Source organism: Hordeum vulgare, chromosome 6H (genome assembly GCF_904849725.1).
Source record: "Hordeum vulgare subsp. vulgare chromosome 6H, MorexV3_pseudomolecules_assembly, whole genome shotgun sequence".
In the NCBI taxonomy this organism is placed as follows: domain Eukaryota; kingdom Viridiplantae; phylum Streptophyta; class Magnoliopsida; order Poales; family Poaceae; genus Hordeum; species Hordeum vulgare.
In genome coordinates this window covers 130,887,326-130,908,569 of record NC_058523.1, presented here as the reverse complement: position 1 = coordinate 130,908,569, position 21,244 = coordinate 130,887,326, and the positions used below count along the sequence as shown (strand labels likewise).

The following is a 21,244-nucleotide window of genomic DNA, read 5'->3' as shown; positions in this document are numbered from 1 at the left end:
GATCCACTACATAATATATGTATCAAAATTAGCCCCCAAAAAGGGAATAGAGAAAAATATGCACATAGAGATATCAAACAATTCTTGAGAACATAAATATGTATGGAAATCAACTCGCACCATATCTGGTTGAGAGGACTCAATACCAAGGTCAGATCAATGAGGATGATGCGTGTGAGGAGGGAAAAATCCTACAGACTATGGTTGCGTTCTGAAGTGTCGCACATCAGACTTCTGGACATACAATCTGTTTCGACATGTTTCATTGCCGTGTGTCAAAATATGTGAATTGAAGGAATAAATCGAGACAGGAAGATGTTAGTCAAAATAGGTGTATGGAAGCACGACATTAGCAAGCTTATCTGTTATAACCATAGTATGTCAATTTCTAAGAAGCATGAATATATGACAACCCAACATTAGTCTTGGCCGCTAGCATGGAACATTAATAATGGGAACAATTAGGATTACTGTCAATGCGAGGATGCATATTTTCGGTTGCCTATACACAAATTTAACCAATTTTTGTTGGCCAATGTAAGCAATTTGCTTGCCCAAAGAAGCACAAAAAAGTCCGTCGGGTACATTTGTATTGCCATTGGGAAGCGACAAAATTTGAAAAATGGAACTAATAATAATAACCGGGTAGGCCTATGTGTGTGATGTACCTACCTAATCCATAAAAATATAGATAATTTAGTGATCCAATACATACAGTATGGAAGAAATTCACAACCACAAAATGATGCATAGACCAACGTATTGACACCACGATATCAAGTAAAAATCGAAACACAATTATGTTAGCAGTCACCTAGCACTGCAAAATAAGTTTCAAAAAGAACTAGCATTGCAAGATTGAGAAGTACCAAGAGGAGAGAGGAGTCAAACCCTAAATGGGATGAGGATGGGCCATGTGGGAGAATCGTGTGATACGCCATGCTGCTCTGATGAGCGGGACAAGAGAAAAGAACGACAAGTGCAGAGGGGTTCAATTGCGACGAAGATAACCAGGACGACGAGGAAGGTTGCGAGCACGTCGGTGAGCAATGTCACGGTTAACTTCGGGCACATGGATGGGATGACGCACAGGTAAGATGCGTCGGAGGCCGTAGTGGGGCTGGGAAGAACCCTGAGGACGGAGACGGGAGCGAGGGCACCGGCGAGCAAGGGCAAGAGCTTGGACTGGTGCGGCGAGATCGGAAACATGGGTGCTTGGGTAGGGGCAGTTAATTAGGGATATAAATTGATGACTGGAATTATGGTAGCATGTGCGGCAATCTTGGAGACTGAAATCTCAGCCGTGAGATTAAAAGAAGGATCAATGGCTCACCAACGGTCTCACGATGGCTTCGTTTCAGACCACTGATAGTAAGCGTTTCCCAAGCCAAAGTGGCAAACTGCTTGCTAATGCCCGAGTTAATTAACTAATAAAATGGTTGAGCATGTTCAGTCGAAATTGATTTCCTTGCTTGTCTGCATGGCGCTGCATAGATATTTTATTTTATTTTATTTTACGAGGGTAAAAAGGGGAAGTTCATTCTTTGTGCCATGATCTGGAGCGACCTGGCCGTCCGTGCGGTCCACGCCGGCCCGCGAATTTTGGCCGACGTCGGGGAGGTTGGGAGGTCGCCATCGCACAAATTTTCCTAAACCAGCTCAACAGGCCACGTGTAAAGCGCTCGTGCAAATAAGACACAGAGACCCGGCCACACAACAGGTGCAGGTGTTCGTGTCACTCGTCCCTTCCTTCAGATGGCGATGGCGATGCGACGCGCGGCGGCGCTCGGCGCCCGCCACATCCTAGCCGCCTCCGGCTCCGCCTCCTCCCGCGTCGCCAGCCGCCGCCACGTACGCCCTCTCTCCCCCCACCCCACTCGCCTGCGCTCCTTCATACCCCTCGCGCCCCCCCGGCGGTGGTGCTCGGTGGGTCGTGTTTTTTCTGTTATAATTGCTGGGTGGGTGCGCAGATGGGCAGCGTGGACGCGGGCGCGGCGATGGAGAAGATCCGGGCGGCGGGGCTGCTCAGGACGCGCGGCCTCATCGGCGGCAAGTGGGTCGACGCCTACGACGGGAAGACCATCGAGGTACCGTCCCTCCCTCCGTCCGTCTCACTGTAGTGGTGCCTTCGAGATCCTTGTGGATTGGCGCGGTTGGATTTCGTGGGGGAAATTAGGGATTACTGCTGTGCCCAGTCCAGCTGTTACTTTGTGGAAAACGCGTGGGAGTTGGAAATTTTGTGCCGAATTTCTTAGTTCGTTTTGTTGAATTGCAGTTTTGTTGGTGTAGTTATTATTAGTCGTGTGTTCTTAGGTTGTGAACACACCATCTGCCCACAGACTGTCTGTGGGCGACAGTGTCAGACTGCTTAGTGGAGTGTGCTAACCAGAATTGTGTACTTCGTGGCATGTTTTGGTCGTTGGGGAGGTTTTATGCCGCACGACAGGTGTGTGTCTGTCGAGGGGAGTACACAAACTAGGCTGTCGCACGAGTGTCAGCATACGGTTAGTGCTTCATCTATGAGCTCTGGCAATGTTGCTTGGACTTTGATCCCATTCCTACTTTCCTAGGACGTTAGCGCCATTGAAACTTTCCTCCTGCTTGATATAGTTTGGAGCTATGAGTAATTCTTTGGTATGGTTGTGTTCTGTCTTAGCTACCGCACGCCTTGATGCCACTGTAATAGTCATGAAAATAACGTCGGAACTTAGCTGGTCTTAAGCTTGTAAGTTTGCTGTTTAGGTTATTTCTGTAAAGAGCGCTGAACAGTATGAATAATCAATTAAGTGTTGCTACTGCAACTCTACTCACTTTTTATATCTCAATTCTCTAACCTATGCTAAGTTGCCAATGTTGATTGTCAATATTTATCATTGGAACAACATTCTTTTCCTTGTAGGTGCAAAATCCAGCAACTGGCGAGGTCCTTGCAAATGTAGCCTGCATGGGCAACAGAGAAACAGCTGATGCAATAGCTTCTGCTCACACTACATTTTATAGTATGTAAAAACACATTAGTGTATTCACTTTTAATACTTGAATACTGACCAAATAATGTTTTGCAAGTGCCATAGTTAAAATGATTTGACATGCTTATGATATTAATATATGCAAATTAAACTGCTTCCGTGTCAGCGGAAGATCAGCATTGGAACACCATGAATCAAGTGAACTTCCGTTCACATGTCACATACCACAATCAACTAATATCTTCTGTGTATCAGAAAATGCTTCCATTCTGGCTTAGTTGTTCTATTACCATATATAGTAATTTAATAATAAAAATCGGAACTACTATACTGTCTCCATATTAGGTGAATGTGTGATGGTTGTTTTGTTTCTGGTAGAACAGAGGAGTTGTACTTCGTAGTAGACCAAGTACATCTTGTAGAATCCCAAAGGTAATCCTCTAGTTTATTACTACAAGCTCTAAAGGCAACAAGAGAATACATGATTAGCACTTAGGCAAAGAAAATTAGGAGACACAGATTGGTCTCTAAAAGCTTATTTTGCTAAAGCATTGGCAACTTTCTTGTTTTGGAAATGCTTGTTTAAAAATATCTAATGCATGCCCTCTTTTGGTGCAAACCTTATCTTAATCAAGTTTAATTATGATTTTCAATACCTAGTAGAATACTCATCTTCACCTCATAACAAAAATATGAGTCCTATATGGAATTGTGCGTTTCCTGTTGTTGTTTGCCTTTGCTAAATATTTGTATGTCTAATAATATTTTTCTTTGCATACTTCATTATAGTTGATTTTCCATTTACCACTTGCAATTTTCTTTGTTTGTTTATTGTCCTTTACGTTTTTGTAGCTTGGAGCAAACTCACTGCAAGTGAAAGGAGCAAGGCACTAAGAAAATGGTAGTTTGCATGGATTGAAGTGTTAATAGTAGCATGAATTTCTTGTAGTATTACCTGGACATTTCTTCTCACTATGTATTTCCACAAAAGGCATGACCTACTTATGTCACACAAGGAAGAACTTGCGCTTCTTATGACACTGGAACAGGGGAAGCCTATGAAAGAAGCCCTTGGGGAGGTACTTGCTGAAGTCATGCACTGACAATAGTTAGTTGGAGCTTGTAATTATCTAGGGTTATGGTAGACTAATTTGTTGCTAATCATATATTCAGGTGAACTATGGTGCAAGTTTCATAGAATTTTTTGCTGAGGAAGCAAAGCGTGTGTATGGTGATATTATTCCCCCAACTCTAGCTGATCGCAGACTATTGGTTCTGAAGCAGGTAATATGTTAATACCCTCTAAACATTTATTATGCCTGTTCCTTCTGGTAGTCACTTTGCCCCTCAATCCCTCATTACCTCATTACTTTTATATTTGTTTACATTATTTCATAATCACACTGTACACTTCTCACCTTTCATTTCATCAAGCAAAATGTCATGTTAGGTACTGACATTCTCTTGGAATGCTACTCTAGTTTCTCAGTTCATTTTCTTGTTCAAGTGCAGTAAACCTGTGCTTTTATTTTTCTAATATTAGTTTATTATCGATATTTTGCAGCCTATTGGGGTAGTTGGAGCTATTACACCATGGAATTTTCCTTTAGCAATGATAACCAGAAAGGTCTTAAGCAAAACACACTTCTCCATTGGTTAAAATGTCCAAAATAAAATCAGCTATGTTTGTACATTTTCTTATATATGCCTTCCCGCAGGTTGGACCAGCATTGGCTTGTGGATGCACAGTTGTTGTCAAGCCATCAGAGTTCACACCTCTGACAGCATTAGCTGCAGCAGACCTTGCTCTTCAAGCTGGAATACCAGCTGTAATTCTCTCGGGTTCTCTATTATTCCAGTATTATTTGTGTACGAGTGTATTTATTCTGTTTCCATATGTACTTGTCGAAGATCACTAAATTTCTGTAACGAAATCTCCATATTCATGGTATGGGTACAGTTACCGAGAAAATTCTGTTACTAGATTTCTGGGATGCTTTACTCGTTTTGAGAAGTATAACTGTTAAACTAGTCATAACTGCAATCCTGCAAAAGACACCAGGGGAAAGATCAGGTTTTGGGTATTGTTGAACCAAATCATATTTTCCCATCTTTTACTTGCACCTGCCAAGTTGTTTCATTGTTAACGGAAGGTTTTATTCATCACAGTTAATTTTTCATCGTCTATTTCTGTGAGTATATTCATGACACCTGCTTCAATCATATTCTTCATCTAGGGTGTACTAAATGTTGTGATGGGTAATGCTCCTGAGATAGGTGATGAACTAATGCAGAGCACACAGGTTTTATTTCCTTCCCTTTCTTTCAGTATTAATTATCTAGTATGTTTTTCTGCAAGTATTTTTTTAGATATGTTAAATCATATAAATTGTGGTGTACATGATCACATGTTTTCCTATTTATAGGTCAGAAAGATTACGTTCACGGGTTCAACAGCTGTTGGCAAAAAACTGATGGCTGGATCAGCAAACACCGTGAAAAAGGTATGTACTGAGATACTACTTGAGGAGAAATTACTGTACCTCTGAAGTTTAAAGTTCTTGTGCATCTTTAGAGCTTTCTACTCCCAAGAACACATCCAATATTCGCAAGCTGTTGTATCGATTTCGTTTGGTGACATATTGCAATAACTAACCTTGTTTCAGATGAACATGTAAGATATCTGTGCAGAAGGGCTCAGCATACCAGGAGTGGCTCAGTGCTTCTGGTCACACTAGCCCTTATCTACTTTTCATAAAATTTGTCTGTCTGGTTTAGGCCCTAATACCATACTGCATGCAATTCAGCCTGGAATATATATATATATATATCTCAGTATTAGATATGCCCCAAACGTCAATCTAGAAGGTCTCAAACCTTACCAAATAAATGGTCCAAAAACTACCAGATCTCTTGAACTACCCTGGTTGTGTTTTTCTGGTCCTGTGCCAGTTTCAAAACTTGCTATTCAGTCAATTCAGCATGGATATCATCTAATTCTTTAGGGTTAACTTCCTTTATTTTAGTTAGAATGTTTCTACAAAAAGCTTTTATTGTTTCATTTCAGTGTGATACCATCAATGTTGATATTCGCAAGAAAAATTCTCATGTAGGTTTCTTTGGAGCTTGGTGGGAATGCACCTTGCATTGTTTTCGATGATGCAGATATTGATGTTGCCGTTAAAGGCAGTGTAAGTAAAAATATTGCTTTTCCTCACTTCTAGAACTATTTTCGGGTCTTGTATTTCCACTAACATACATACCAAAAAGATCATGATTATCTCTAGGTGGAGACGAACATCATAATTGATATGATGAGCTTGTACCTTATTTCTAAGACTTTAGCTAATTGATTACTGGGGCCTGTTTCGTGGTTTTAAAGAGCGATCTTGAAAACGCTCAGTTTTCTTAGGTCAATGCATGCATATGTATGTCTGTCTCTTGACTTCCTTTTTTTTCCTGAGCTGCAACTTAGAAACATAATGTGGGCTAAACACATGTCGCTTTCTCACTCTTTCCCAACATATAGTATGATAGAAATTTAGTGTTGGGTTGGTATCCAGGTTGTGCAGCTGCTTTGCCAGGGAATGCACATATCCCTGTTACTTTTCTAGAGGATAACACCACCATATGGCAAAAACAAACATGATAATGGCTGAATCAGCTAATGAAGTTCATTTCATATGTATCACTAACATATTTTGTACTTTCCCATTTCAGCTAACAGACTATTGAAATGTGTAAATTCTATCATTTTGATCATAATATGATGCATATTCACCTACTCCATTCTTATTTAGCTTGCTGCCAAGTTTCGGAACAGTGGACAGACATGTGTATGTGCAAACAGGATATTGGTGCAAGAAGGTATACTGATCATTTATGTCATATATGTGTTATCGGTGCCTCTTTTGTTCTGTTAAGAATGCAAGTTGCATCTGTAGGTATCTACGAAAAATTCGCAAGTGCATTTGTCAAGGCTGTTCAGAGCTTGCAAGTCGGTAATGGGCTAGAAGAGAGTACATCACAGGTATATAAAGTGTTTAATCCCCTGTGTTATATATTGAGCTACAAAATTTGAGCTATGTGTTTCTTGTGTTAGTTGCTTGGACACTGTTTTCTCATGCTGTATGAGTTATAAGAATACCTAATTTGACAGTACTTGGGGTCTCTTTAGATTAAAGGATTTTCATAGGATTCTGTAGGATGTCAGTCAATAGGATTTTTTCTCATGAAATCCCTCCGGATCAAATGAATGAGATCACCAAAATTTGTAAGGCTTGCTTTCGCACTCCCCAGTCCCAAGCTTGCCTTCATACGCTCCAATTCTATCTGATATCTAGCAAGAGGTTAGACCACATGGAAAATTACTTGCATCAACCTTCTCTCTCCTCCTCCAAATTCCTACAAAATTCTTGTGGAGCACCCTGAGAGCCACTTTTCTAGATTCATGTGTTTTTGTTCCCTGACAAAGAAGTTGCCGAAACCACCAACTATTGAGGTTGATTTTGCGCAACACCTACTCTACAGGTTTATTGTACGAAACACCACCTATTAGTGTAATCTGTTGCAGGTAGATCTAATCCATCGTTTGGCTCTGTTGACATGATCCCTGGGGGCCCCGCTCATAAGTGCACACATGGAAGAAACCCAGGCTGGACGACAGGTTTTGAAGATATTTGCAGTTTTAGTTTGATTAATTCAAGTTTGGTTCAGAATTCGTCATTTCTACAAAAATGCTAAAAAAATCAGTAAATTATAATTATTTCACTACTTATGTGGGATATTTCAGCTCATTTGGACAACAGGTTTGAATTCTATCAGCATCTGGACACTTAGGCAAGAAAGAAATCATGCCATAATTAAGTCTAGCCATGTCCAGTCTAACATTGTAAAAATCATGAAGCAGGGAAAGTGAGTCCTCACTGATCAAATCCTAGAAATGCTGATAAAAATCTAACAAAGCCACTTCAACATGGGTCATGGCTGTCTTCCTGAAGGGTCCTTGTAGGTTCCGTAAGTTGTGGGTACAACCCTCTTGAAATGGTCAACAAGGTATGCCTGCCAGTCGTCAGTTGCATCCGGTAGCGTGCCGGCTTGCCCTGGGAGATATTTGCTGTTTTAGTTGACTCAACTCAAAACCTGACAGATGCCACAAGCCATGGGATCTCAATCCTACGTGTTTTCTATTCCTTAATTTAATTTATAGAATTCTGTCTTTCAAAGAGACCCTTGTGAATCATGATTGAACTTCGTGCTGCATCATAATGGATAATACTTGTGATCTGCTATGTTCTTTTCTTTTTGGTACCTCATGTCAGGTTTTACAGTTTCTTTCACATGCAGGGTCCTCTAATCAATGAAGCTGCCGTTCAAAAGGTTCATATTTTGCACTTGCAATGTCCCGAAATATTTTATGTAGCAATCCTCACATGTTTTACTTTTTGGTCTGTTCTCCTGTAGGTAGAGAAGTTTGTAGGTGATGCTACTTCAAAGGTAATTTCAAATGACCGTAACGGCGTACATTATCTCTATTGGAATTAGATGTTAGGTTACAGAATCTATGGCTGGACCATTTCCTGGGCCCAGCTGGATTGTTGGTAACATTTCCTAAAAGGTGAATCAGAAAGTTAAGTGGTTGAGGAACCACAGTTTTCCTGAATCTTGACTCTGGTTCATCCCACCTAACTGTAAATTAACTGGTTGAGGAACCACAGTTTTCCTGAATCTTGACTCTGGTTTATCACCCACACACTAACAAGCAACAATTCTATACCAAGATGCTTGTCTGATAATTCTATACCAAATCTGCAACATAACCTGCAACTGCATGTAAACTGTAAATTATCTCCTTATCTCCTTGGTCCTGTAGGGAGCCAACGTCATGCTCGGTGGTAAAAGACACAGCCTCGGGATGACCTTTTATGAGCCAACTGTGGTAGGGAACGTAAGCAATGATATGCTTCTTTTCAGGTAAAGTATGAATTTCTACATCACATCCAACTTGTTTCACTGCATAGCTTTGCTTTTATGTGCACAGATCATGAAACCGTTCGTCCAGTCCTCTGCAAATTTGTAACCATCTTCAGATTTTTGAACTCTTCATGATGTAATGAGGCCAATACATTTTGCTCCAGGGAAGAAGTTTTTGGTCCAGTTGCACCACTTATACCATTCAAAACTGAGGAGGAAGCAATCCATCTAGCAAACGACACCAATGCAGGTTCATTATGTGGCCCAAGATCACTTGTAACGTTTTAGGAGTTTCTTTCTGTAGACTGAAACCGTTAGTAGAGAATGATATGACGAAATTACTATTCCGATCTTCTCAGCGATCTTTGTCACAAATTGAACTCGACATCGAAGTATTTCACAATCTGATCCTTTTGGCAATGCCATAGCCCGTGAAGTTACTTCCCAACATAGAAACATCGAGCTAGATAGCGTTTTTCTGCCCTTGTCCATTGCCAGGCCGAGCATGCGTACGTGACAGGCCAGAAACGCCGAGCTAGATGCCGTTTCTAGAAACGCCATTGACCCTGACGTTTCTCTGTAGGCTTTGGCGTTGCTGCCCTACATAGAAGCTCTAGGGTCAATGGCGTTTCCAGAAACGGCATCTACCTCGGCGTTTCTGGCCTGTCAAGTACGCGTGCTCGGCCTGGCAGTGGGCGGGCAGAAACACTACCTAGCTGGGCCTTTCTATGTCAGACAGAAACGCCACGGGCTATGACGTTGCCAAAAGGGTCAGATCGTGAAATACTTTCATGTCGAGTTCAGTTTGTGACAAAGATTGCTGAAAAGGTCAGAACAGTGATTTCGGCCAGAATGATACAACATTGAGATATTTCTGGATAGTGGTAACTAAAATCTGCGATGTCTGAATTATTTGTATTAAGTATATAACCATGGTAATGAATTTTGTTTCAGTAATTCCCTAGTCTTGGCTTAAGGCTATTTATGTTGACAACTCATTATAGTAACCTCATTATCCACGATGTTACAGGCTTAGCTGCATACATGTTTACAAAGAGCATAGCCCGGTCATGGCGTGTTTCCGAAGCTCTTGAGTACGGGCTTGTCGGTGTGAATGAGGGATTGATTTCCACAGAGGTAAGAAAACGCCAAACTGAATTTACCGAATCCCTACTTTCTGGCCTGCAATGTTTTGATACATTTCACGTAATTTCCAGGTGGCGCCATTCGGTGGGGTTAAGCAGTCTGGCCTTGGGCGGGAAGGATCAAAATATGGCATGGATGACTTCCTGGAGGTTGGCACACACAACTCTCTAAACCGTTTCCCGACTTTAATCGATGCTCATTTGCTTGACCGTGGTTGCAGATTAAGTATGTATGCATGGGCAACCTGGGTTGATGCTTGAAGTTGGCCTTCGCTTCCACCTGAATGAAGAAGGATCGAGAACCTACCGGGGCCAAGTACGCTGATAAGCGCGGATAGCTCTGCAGGCGTAAGGTGTAAGATGGAACGAAGAGGGAGGACAGTTTTAGAAGCTTGGAATAAAGGGAGTAGGCCGTGTCCTAATAAAAGGTATAAGTTCGAGTGAAGAGGGAACACAGTTTGCTTGGAATAAAGAGAATAGGCCGTGTCCGAATAAACGGGTTGTAATGAGTTGTAAATGAATGAAACGTGAAGCACGGCTTCGTCTCTGAACTTTGGTACTCTCCTACTAATAATCATCACGTCGTTCACTTGGTGCAGAGAGCAGGTCCTCTCAGATGGTTATATAGTGATGCTGCATTCTGTGTTTCTGGCGACTGTTGTTCCTGGAAGTCAGTTGTACCCCTGTATCACCAAAGTGTAACAGATCATGAGTAGCGTATATATCCTGCAAGTAGCAGTTGGTCCACGTGATATTTCAACCATCGATGCCTCCAATTGTGGTGTTTGAAACAAAAACTATTCTGTACCATGAACACGGAACTGAAGACTGCATTTAGTAGTAGTAACAATTTGGTAGTACTGTCAATGTTGCTATTCGGGCTAAACTGGTGGTCGAACCGGAACACGTACGTTGGTACTTGGTAGTATAGTAAGACGGAGTGGGTAGTGGCCATATAGTAAGTACTGCTCCTTTTTTTTTTTGCGAGGGAAATACTGCTCCTAAACGCCTGTTTGGCAAGCAGGAATTTCGCAGAAACCACTTCCACATGCCGCATGAGCCAACGAGATCTCTCACATTCTGAACAAACAAAAAAGCTGAGAAGATCTGGCTGGTATCTCCTCTTTCCCGCTTACCGAGGCGGCAGCAGCAGCTAGATCGAGTGATGAGTGCAGACCCTGGGCAGGCAGTAAGAATGGGCCGGGCCAGCGGCAGCACGAACGTATGGTGTACTCAGATTTGGTCTTATAATTTGTTCTAAAAAAGTGTATTTTTATCTTTCCGATACACTTTAAAGTAAAAAAGAAATGATTCTCTCTCATTATACGGCAATGAAGACCAATAACATTCTATACATTGTCTCTTTAATTTCTATATGCATTTAGCTCATTGGGGGTTAGATAATTAAAGAGTAGAGAGATGGTGGCTTGCACATTTTCAATGTGTTTTTTACTTCATTTTATAATTTGTTCTAAAATATCTATATGTACATTTTTCATCGAACAGCTACCTACCTACCACTACTAGTAGCACTACAGTAGATCTATCTGCTTCACCAGCAACAGGTGGAAGGAAGGAAGGAATAAACGAAGCTTCCTCCCTCGATCTCCCTCGTCAAACAAGCAATGGCCGGCTGGCTGGCCATGGCTAGGCAGTAGGCACGCACCTTTACCTTTTGGTTCGCCCCGCTCTCCTCCTCCAAAGACCAAAATCCAAAGGGCGGCAGCAAAAGGGCGCTTGTCTCTTGCAGAGGGGTGGGGCCCACAGACCGGGGGCGAACCCGAGGCGAGCCGGCCCGGGCCACCAGGGGCCTGGCCCGCGGGCCGCTTTGCTTTGGTGAAACCCAAGATGATTTGCCTCGGGAGTTGAGCGCGCGCGCTCTCTATCTCTCTCTTGCGTAGCAGCAGCAGCATGCACGAGCTTTTGGAACTTGCTCCTGCTTCAGTGTATGGCTCAGGAAGAAGCTTCCTTTGAAGTCTCTGCGTCTCGTCGTTCGTTCGCCAAATAAAGGGCAACCCTAGGGTACTGGGCTTCAGTAGCTAATTAATTAACCTGCATCTGCTTCCGTTGCTTACCCTTTTTATGTTTGCTAAAGGCAGGGGGATGCGCATAGGCTGAAATGCACTTACAGGACAGTAAGGGCATCTCCAACAGTTTGTTGGTTAGCTTTTTGGTAAAATATGCCATGTCATCAGTCAACACCTTAACATACAACTACTTTAATGGATTGTATCTAGTTTGTCCAATAAGATGTGAGATAATAAATAAGGTGCTCTCTCATTCTACATTAGAGTTTGTGCAAGGGTGTTGGTTAATTTACATACAACCTTGCTCTTTTTCTTCATTTATTGCATGACACATCATTAAAAATCCTATGTGTTAAAATTACCAACAACTATCTTACAACCATTGGAGATGCCCTAAGTAGGAGATGCGGTGATCTACGTGCTGACTGCAATGCAGGGAGTATACTTGGAACCACTAACGGGAAACTTCTCTTTGGCAACATATAAGGCTGCCCGTAATGTAAGTATCATAGGTAGTATCATGCATATTAACGGGGCAATTTTGATGAGGTGTCATAGAATTAAATGAAGAAAAAGAGAGAGTTGAGTATCATATCATGATACCGTATCATATTAAATGATGTGTTACTATGTGCCTTGCATGACAATAAATAAACTATCCTTGATATGAACATATGATACTATGCATTACGGATGCGGTATCATAGACTAGTATCATATGCATGATACTAACATATGATGCTACCCATTACAACCAGCCTAAGCAAGAACAAGTACAATAAGATGATATGATGTAGACGAGTTGTAAAACTTTAAATACTGTATTTTATATAAAAATAAAAGAAGAGAAAAATAAACATGCTATTAGTTAACGGCCGGCTACACCATGTGCTTCTAAACACTTTATGTGAGAGTGAGGTTGGTCATGTATCAACAAAATAATACATATGTATATTTAGTTATTGTATTTGTTGACTATAAATTTGGCTATAAATAACGTGTCATCATCATATAGCCAACAATTGGCTATACTATTAACCATGCTCTAATGCGATACTACTTGGGTTCCGGCGCCGTTTTGGCTCCCACCAACGAATGTCAAACAAATTCAAAATGTTCTGTGCGAAAGAGATGCTTGGAAATTTTCATGCGGAAAAGAACAGTTGTATTTCATCGAAAAAAGACCAAAGTTCAGTGGCCTATATGCCAAACATTTGACACTCAACTTCTTTTTTTTTTGGCATAGGCTGGCTTTGCCCTGAAGATTTGCATACAGTACGTAACATTTGGACATGAACATGTCTTTTTTGTTTTGTTTTTGCGTTTGCACGTGAACATATATGATCCTATGTGAATTCTATCACTCTACTTAATTTAATAAAAAATAACACTGATGAGTTTTGTGAAAACTAATGAGACTGTATTCTCTCTTGTTTTATTGTAGGGTGTCCACAGATTTGAAGTTGCAAACCTCAGATTTGTATTCATTGTATTGATTTTATATATTGCATTCAATTTTCTAAACTTATGTTGTGGACATGGGCATATTTGTTTTTTTTTAAAACTTTACTATCAATATATTTTAAAATGTTCAGATTAATTAGACACTTCAAGTAAGGAACCCAAACTACGCACTTTCATCATCATCATCAAAAACAAGTCGAAACCTTGTCATGTCCAGAGCCGTCGCCTCCTATCCCAAGAAATGTTTGGGTTCCTCCTCCCGTCGACACTGTCGTTGGTCCGCATCGTCTCCCGTGGCCTTAGGGCCATGGAGGCGTGGTGGATCCCGACCCTTTCTGGTGAGAGGGCTCCGCTTAGATGTTTATTTGAGTTTTGTTAGGGTTTGTATTCTGCCCAGGAAGGCAAAACTATGGTGACTCCTTGCAAATGGAATAAGGTTTTCCCCGGCTTTCCCGATCGCGCTTCTAGCATTGTTAATGGACGTGTGGAGGTATGTCTCCGATGGATCCGTCTTTGGTGGATTTTCTTAGATCTGATCGTCGCTCGTCTATGTTTCATGTGTCTTTAAGTTGGATCCTTCCGATCTACACTACGCTTTGCCGGCGCCGGTTGTTGTTTTGGTGGGCTGGTCCTATGAGGACTTAGCATGATGACTTCTCGAGTGCCTATAATAATGTTTACCCGACTCCGGTGAGGGAGGGGCAATGATAGTGGCACACCTTTGGCTTGTTTTAGTGTTTGTAGTCGACACTAGGTGGTCTACGGATCCAAATGTAATTTTAATCATTTCTAATTTTCATCGTACCGCCATGATTGAAGATGAATAGATCAGAAGTTTTTTCTCAAAAATAAAATAAATTAGGCACTTCAAGTATATATGCATAAATTTGTTGTAAAAACTACTTCTATGTACAAGATCTCAGCATACATATGTTCAGACATACTGGTACACATTCCTTCGTTTTTACCATATATTATGAAAAATGGTTTCCCCCGCTTTGCATTATAAAGCAACCAACACCGATACAGCCAACGGTAGGTGCTGGTACGAAAGCAGCACGGTCACGCCCAAAAGAAATGAAAAATAAAATACAAAAAACAAATGCTAACAATGGCGGATGAATAAAAACAAAGAAGCCTCGCGACCGTTGCGCCCACGAGAGATCTCCCAACAAGCTCCTAGACTCCGAAGCGCCGATACCAATCAACACCTCCAAGAAGAGACACGATGATGACGGCGCTGCTGCCAAGGGTTTCCCCTGGTACGCAGCAAGGAGAAGGGAAGAGTAGCCCCCGACGTCCTCGAGGAAGGCCTGGTGGCACCCTCAGGCGCCACCGCGATGGTGTCGACCAGTCCGACATGGATTTCTCCCGATCCCAACCTTCACCTCGGGCGCTCCAGATCTCGCCACCATACCGACCACCACCCTGCACCAACACGGTCTTGAAGCTTCCCACATTGTCTCACCATGATACCGCGAAGTGGGGCCTGCACAATGAAGAAAAGGAGTCGGGACTAGGGGCAAGAGCACGGTTGGCATGCGGGGGGGGGGGGGGGGGGGGCTAACCTCCACCGTCAATGACGGCAACCAATCGGACACAACAACAGGAGCATACCACGTTCGCGGGCCCATAGGCCCGACCAGGCCCTCAGATGCTTGTAAAGCTCCTGCCGTCGCACTGCAGAAGGTACACCATCAACGCTGCCGCCCCATGCTGCTCCTCGTCCTCACCACGTAGTAGGCGGCAAATCCACGCTGGAGTCGGCTCGTAGGACCCAGATGGGCCCCGAAGGGCCTAGATCTGGGCCGAGGGCGCGTCGCCGGTCACCCTGCACCACCAATCTGCCCCCGCCGTCACCTCGCCCGCCGCCGGCTACCGCCTCCAGGTCACCGGGCCATCACCAAGCCGAGCCTCACCGCCGCCGTCCCCTGCCTCGGGAAGGAGAGCCGTGTGCGGGTACAGAAGGTCCCATTGCCGTCGACACCACCCGAGCCAGATTCGGGGATGCCCGCCGATGGTGGCGGGGGGGGGGGGGTGTTGGGAGGAGGAGGGGTCGAAGGGAGGGAGGATGTGCGCTGCCCCAACAGCTGATGTCTACGCACACTTCTATTTTTGTAGACTATGTTGGGCCTCCAAGCACAGAGGTTTGTAGGACAACAACAATTTCCCTCAAGTGGATGACCTAAGGTTTATCGAACTCAGGGAAGTAGAGGTTGAAGATGGTCTCTCTCAAGCAACCGTGCAATTAAGAAACAAGAAGTCTCTTATGTCCCCAACACACCTAATACAATCGTAAATTGTATACGTGCACTAGTTCAACGAAGAGATGGTAAAATATGGGTGATAGGTGTGGCAAAGCAAGGTAATATAAATCTGTAATAAAAATTACATCAAGGTAGCAAGTGACAAAAGTGAGCATAAACGGTATAACAATGGTGAGAAACAAGGCCTAGGCTACATACTTTCACTAGTGGCAACTCCCAACAACATTAACATAGTCTAATCACATGATATTTCCACTAAAACATGCAATGGAGACGTACTCGGAGGTCATTCCTTTGTGATCAAGAGAGGACAAGAATTATGTAGGGCTACGAAAGCATACCTTAGAGTTCGTAGTTCTCATCTATGGATTTCCCAATGTCACCGCGACCATCCAAGGAAAGTACCACAATCACCACAATGTATCTCAAGGATAGTCAAAGACAAGCACCAAGAGACTCTCAATCTTCAATCAATTCACAAAAGAGGAAATCACTGATGAAAATATTCTTCTAATCCATGTCCAATAGACCGATGTCACCATGGTCTCGGGGATTATACTAGATAAGATCAAGTGAGTACATCAACCCAATACACACAAGAAGGGGAAACATCATGGGATCACCCTAGATTTACATAGCCTATGATCACAATCAAGATCACACCATGGGAGAGAGAATTAACCACATAACTACTGTAGAAGACCTCAGCCCCGAGGGGGAACTACTCCCGCTTCATGAAGGGAGGAAGCAACGTCGATGGAGATGAATCCGGGGGCACTTCCCTGTCCCGGCAGGGTTGAAAGGACCACGATGACGCCTAGAGGGGGGGGGGTGAATAGGCTATTTAAAAACTTCTTCGGATTTTGCTTAAACCAAATGCGGAAGTAAACTAAGAGGATACTTTTCAGGCACAAATCCTAAATGCAATAGGCACCGCAACATGTACCAACAACACGATCTACCAAGATGGACACAACACGGTTACTAACAAGCAAAAGTAAGTTACACAAACTTACTTGAGCTATATCACACGACAAGTAGGTGAATGACACAAGATACTAGATCACACTATAGCACATGATATATCAAAAGCTGCAAGTGTGAACGTGTGGATATAGAGGGTATGCTTGAGCGATTAATCTTGTACAAAGAAATAGCCAACACAATATAATGAGCACAAACAATATGCAATGTATGTATGCTCAAGTAACACAAGTAAACCACAAGTAAGGAGTTAGGGTTAAGGATAACCAAGGTCACTGAGACAAAGATGTATCCCGATGTTCACTTCCTTGGAGGGAAGCTAGTCACCGTTAGAGAGGTGGATGTTACCACGAAGGCACACCAACGCCACGAAGGCTCACCCTATTCTCCCTTTGAGATAACACCACGAAGGCGTTTCTCAACCACTAGTGGTAAGCCTTTGAGGTGGCTTCCAAACCCTCACAAACTTTTCCGGGGGTAATCACACGGATTGATTCCTCTCCGAAGAACTCCTACCGCCTAGGAGTCTCCAACCTCCAAGAGTAACAAGATCACGGGGAATGCTCAAAACTTGCTCAAATCTCAAATAGCTTGCGTTGAGAGGAGGAGAGGGAGACGATCTATCTTTTGATTGGAATAACTCTCAAAGGGGATCACAAATGCTCTTGGGATCTAAGATTTGGTGTGAGCAAATGTGTGTGAGGTAGAAATGTGTTCTTATGAGGATATGGCTGTGTTGGGCACCCTCTCACGAAGTGGGAGGGAGGGGGGTATTTATAGTGGAGAGGGGAAAGTGACCGTTGGGGTCACTTAAGTCTGACAGTGGTCGGACGTCCGGTAGTTCTCGGATGTCCGGACGCCCACAAGGGGTCGGACGTCCGATAGTGGTCGGTCGTCCGAGAGATGTATATATATCAGGAACCACTGTATAGATGAACAGGGACCGGACGTCCGGAGGGAGCCGGATGTCCGAGACTTTGGCTCTATTCACGGGCACCGGTTTTTCGAAAGCGGTCGCACGTCCGGCCCTCGGACGGCAGGGGGAGGCCGAAAGTCCGAGTTATTTGACTATGGATTTCTCTGGTGCAAGGTTCCGGTTTTCCAAAGTGGTCGGGCGTCCGGCCCTCGGACGTCCGGAGGGAGCCGGAAGTCTGAGTTATTTGACTCTGGATTTCTCTGGTATAAGGTTCCGGATTTCCGAAGTGGTCGGGCGTCCGGCCCTCGGACGTCCGGAGGAAGCCGGATGTCCAAGGCATTGGTTCTGTTTCCAGATAAAAGCAGAGCAATGGAGATGTGGTATGAGCAGAAAAGTAGAGATGTAGTTTGAGCAAGTTCATCGCAAAACCTGTGATCCCTTCTTAATAGTGTGGGATCCCTAAAGACTCAAGAATCATAAAAGGGTACTGATGATCCATACTTGAGTGTATACTTTTATTCGCTGATCATCACTCCGCACCACTAACGTCAAAGGAACTGATACCTTTGAGTTAGCCCTTTCACTTGAGCTTGATGTTGTTGTTCCTTCTTGGCTCAAGTTGAAAGCAAGACATGATGAAGTCTTCAAGTAGCTCTCGCATACACAATTTGGAAAGCCTAGCTTATGTATTCATCTTCATTTGTCCACCATGTGAACATCCACAAGAATCAAGCATGTAGTGCTGAGGAATGCTTATCTTGATCTTGTCCTTGTTCGCACATGAGCTTGTCCTTATCAACACATGATCATTAACAACAGCTTAAAGGAGATTAGTGATTAGTTATCTATATGTGTGTTGTCAGCAACACCAAAACATGATTAAGGGCATGACTGCACTTTCAATCTCCCCCTTTTTGGTAGTTGATGACAACATACATATAGCTCTCAAAAATAGTAATAAACATGTGTGGCTTAGGAGAGATTTGTTACGATGCTTATGAAGCTCCCCTGATTATATGCATAGTAAAATAGGTAAGTGCGGGAGCTCCGCCTTAATGCATGCTTTGAAGATAATAGCATGATATAACATTACACCATAATAGTTCAACAATACATAGCATATCATATGAATCAATAATTCATAGCATATCATATGAATCAAAGCATATCATATGAACCAATATGATAGCATAAAACTCATCATCCTATATGACACAACGATAATATCATGATATCTCATCACCACATGATAGTTTAACAATACATCATCCATAAGTGATGGCATATCACATCATCCATAAGTATCATTACATGATGACACATCATTAAGTTTGACATACTACATCATACCATATATTATGAGAGAAACCAAAAAGATAAGATAATGTCCTCCCCCTTTGGCATCAAGGACCAAAAAGGAAGGAACCCGGCAATTCTACCACATACTCAAATATCACCCTCATCAACATCATCATCATCAGGCAGGCCACTGCCACCAGCCTCGTGAAGGAAGTCAGCCCACTCAGGGCCAGATGGGAAGCCAAAGTCAGAAGGAGGAGCAGCAGGAAGATCCTCATCGTCACTCACATCAAGAGCGCCCGAGTCTCTCAGACGAGCCTTGAGGGCATTCTTGGAGGAGATGAGGCGAGAAACCACATCATGAGTTTGACCGCACTGGAAAGAGAAAGCCTTCATCATGGCAGAATGTGCCTTGCCAATGAATTTGGCAAAGCGACTGAGAGGAGCTGAGCTGGATGAAGGGGTTGCTGACCGAGCAGCAGTGCGGTGAGTGGAGGTGGATGAGGTTTTCTTAGGAGCATAGTCATCCGCCATGTGATTGGGAATGGCCCATTTGTGATGCGTGTGAGTGGGAGCAACAGTGAATTCAGCAACATGGTGAATAAAGGCCTGGATGAAGGGGGCATGTGGGAAGGCTCGCTTGTATTGAAGACTAGCGAGCCAAATCTCATGCCAGAGAAAGTAAGGCACATTAATCTTGCGCTTGGGGAACTCGTGTAAATGTGACATGATATCAATACAGTAGCCGCTGCAGGTTCCCCTGTCACCCATCTTGGGATAGATGGTGCGGATAAGACACTGAAATATGATAAAGAAGGGAGAGCGCTAGATGGATACTTGGTTAAGATCCTTCATCCGTTCATCTGCATCAAGTTCACGAAGCGGTTTGAGGAGAAGGCCACACGCCTCAATTGGCTTATGTGCATGGTTAGGATCATTCTTATGGATTTTGGTGCCGGAGTCGGGAAACCGAGTGCGGCAACAAACTCAGCATAAGAGGTTGTGAACTCAACATCAGAAGTCATCCAGCTAACAGTGTTGTTTGAGCCAAAGAAACACGTGGCATAAAATTGATGAATAGCCGCGGCAGCGAGCCCCGATGACTCAATGAGCTCAATGGCACCCGGGTATTTCGCCGGGTGAGTGCGAATATGCTCAAGATCAATATAATGATGTACCGAGAGACCCTTAGGAACGATGACAGTAGAAAAGATGTCCGCTTGGACGTGTGTGCGGAAACGTGAGTCCATAGAGTCACTTTCAACAGAAAATTGGTTAACATCGCGGCGGAATGTAAAGTAGGAAGACTTAGGAACCTTGGTGAAGTCCTTGACTTCACGACCTAAAGCAGGAGGAGGTTCAAGGGAGATGCGACGAGCATCACCTTCGGGCTGTCCAGGAGGAGGCGGTGGCATATATGAGGGCCTACGAGTCCCCGGCTTCGGGATAGTCTTCCGAACGGCAACGTATTCAGCACGTTCCTCAGCTGCAAGCTCATCATCGAAGTCAGAGCCATCAGACGAGGAGCGGGGCTGTGGAGGAGGACGTCGGGCGAGCCGTTTGAAGGGATGGCGTGGTACATCGGAGTCATCCGACCCCATGCCAGGAGTGGCACGAGCGGATGAGCCAACAGAGTTCTTCCGGGCAGTGTGCTTAATCTTGGGCATGATGGAAAAATGCCTACATGATTGGAAACCGAGTGGGAACGGTCACGGTCAAAACACATGAACGAACACATGAACTAGTGAGAAGGGGAACCAATCACGAGAGAAAAGCGAGAGAATACCTGCAGATCGAAAGAGGAGAGGAATGGAAGAAGGATCCCACGGAGGAGGACATACAACCAGATCGCGGGGCAGGGCCCCTGTGGTAGCGAGGTCGCAGGGCTGAGCTCCTCAGGCAGCTGGCGGCGGCTGTGGAGGCGGCTGTGAAAAAGGGGGCGCGTGGGGGATAGGGCAAGGCCCAGCCCGCGTCCCTCTATTTATAGAGGCTCCCGATGTGTCGGACGTCCGACGGGCGTCGGACGTCCGGAAGCCGTCAGCGGTCGGACGTCCAGAAGCTGTCAACGATCGGACGACCGAGCCGTGTCGGACGTCCGAGAGGGAGGCATACAGGGCTGAATCATGATGGTGAGATGGTTCAAGTGAATAGAGTGGAGGTAACATCCAACATTATTTCATATGGTGACTATACCTTCCCA

General features: G+C 43.8%; 1 protein-coding gene across 1 annotated transcript; it reads left to right on the top strand.

Moving 5' to 3' along the window:
* Positions 1 to 1,879: 1,879 nt before the first annotated feature.
* LOC123406071 (succinate-semialdehyde dehydrogenase, mitochondrial) lies at positions 1,880 to 10,685 on the top strand. The gene is made up of 19 exons (XM_045099563.1): positions 1,880 to 2,087; positions 2,900 to 2,999; positions 3,822 to 3,870; positions 3,961 to 4,048; positions 4,143 to 4,253; positions 4,534 to 4,596; positions 4,688 to 4,798; positions 5,207 to 5,272; positions 5,396 to 5,473; positions 6,083 to 6,160; positions 6,770 to 6,836; positions 6,914 to 6,999; positions 8,316 to 8,348; positions 8,433 to 8,465; positions 8,842 to 8,942; positions 9,107 to 9,192; positions 9,973 to 10,079; positions 10,160 to 10,237; positions 10,309 to 10,685. Exons 1-19 carry the CDS (start codon positions 1,971 to 1,973, stop codon positions 10,339 to 10,341), a joined length of 1,485 nt encoding a protein of 494 aa, XP_044955498.1. The 5' UTR covers positions 1,880 to 1,970; the 3' UTR covers positions 10,342 to 10,685.
* The last annotated feature ends 10,559 nt before the right edge of the window (positions 10,686 to 21,244 follow it).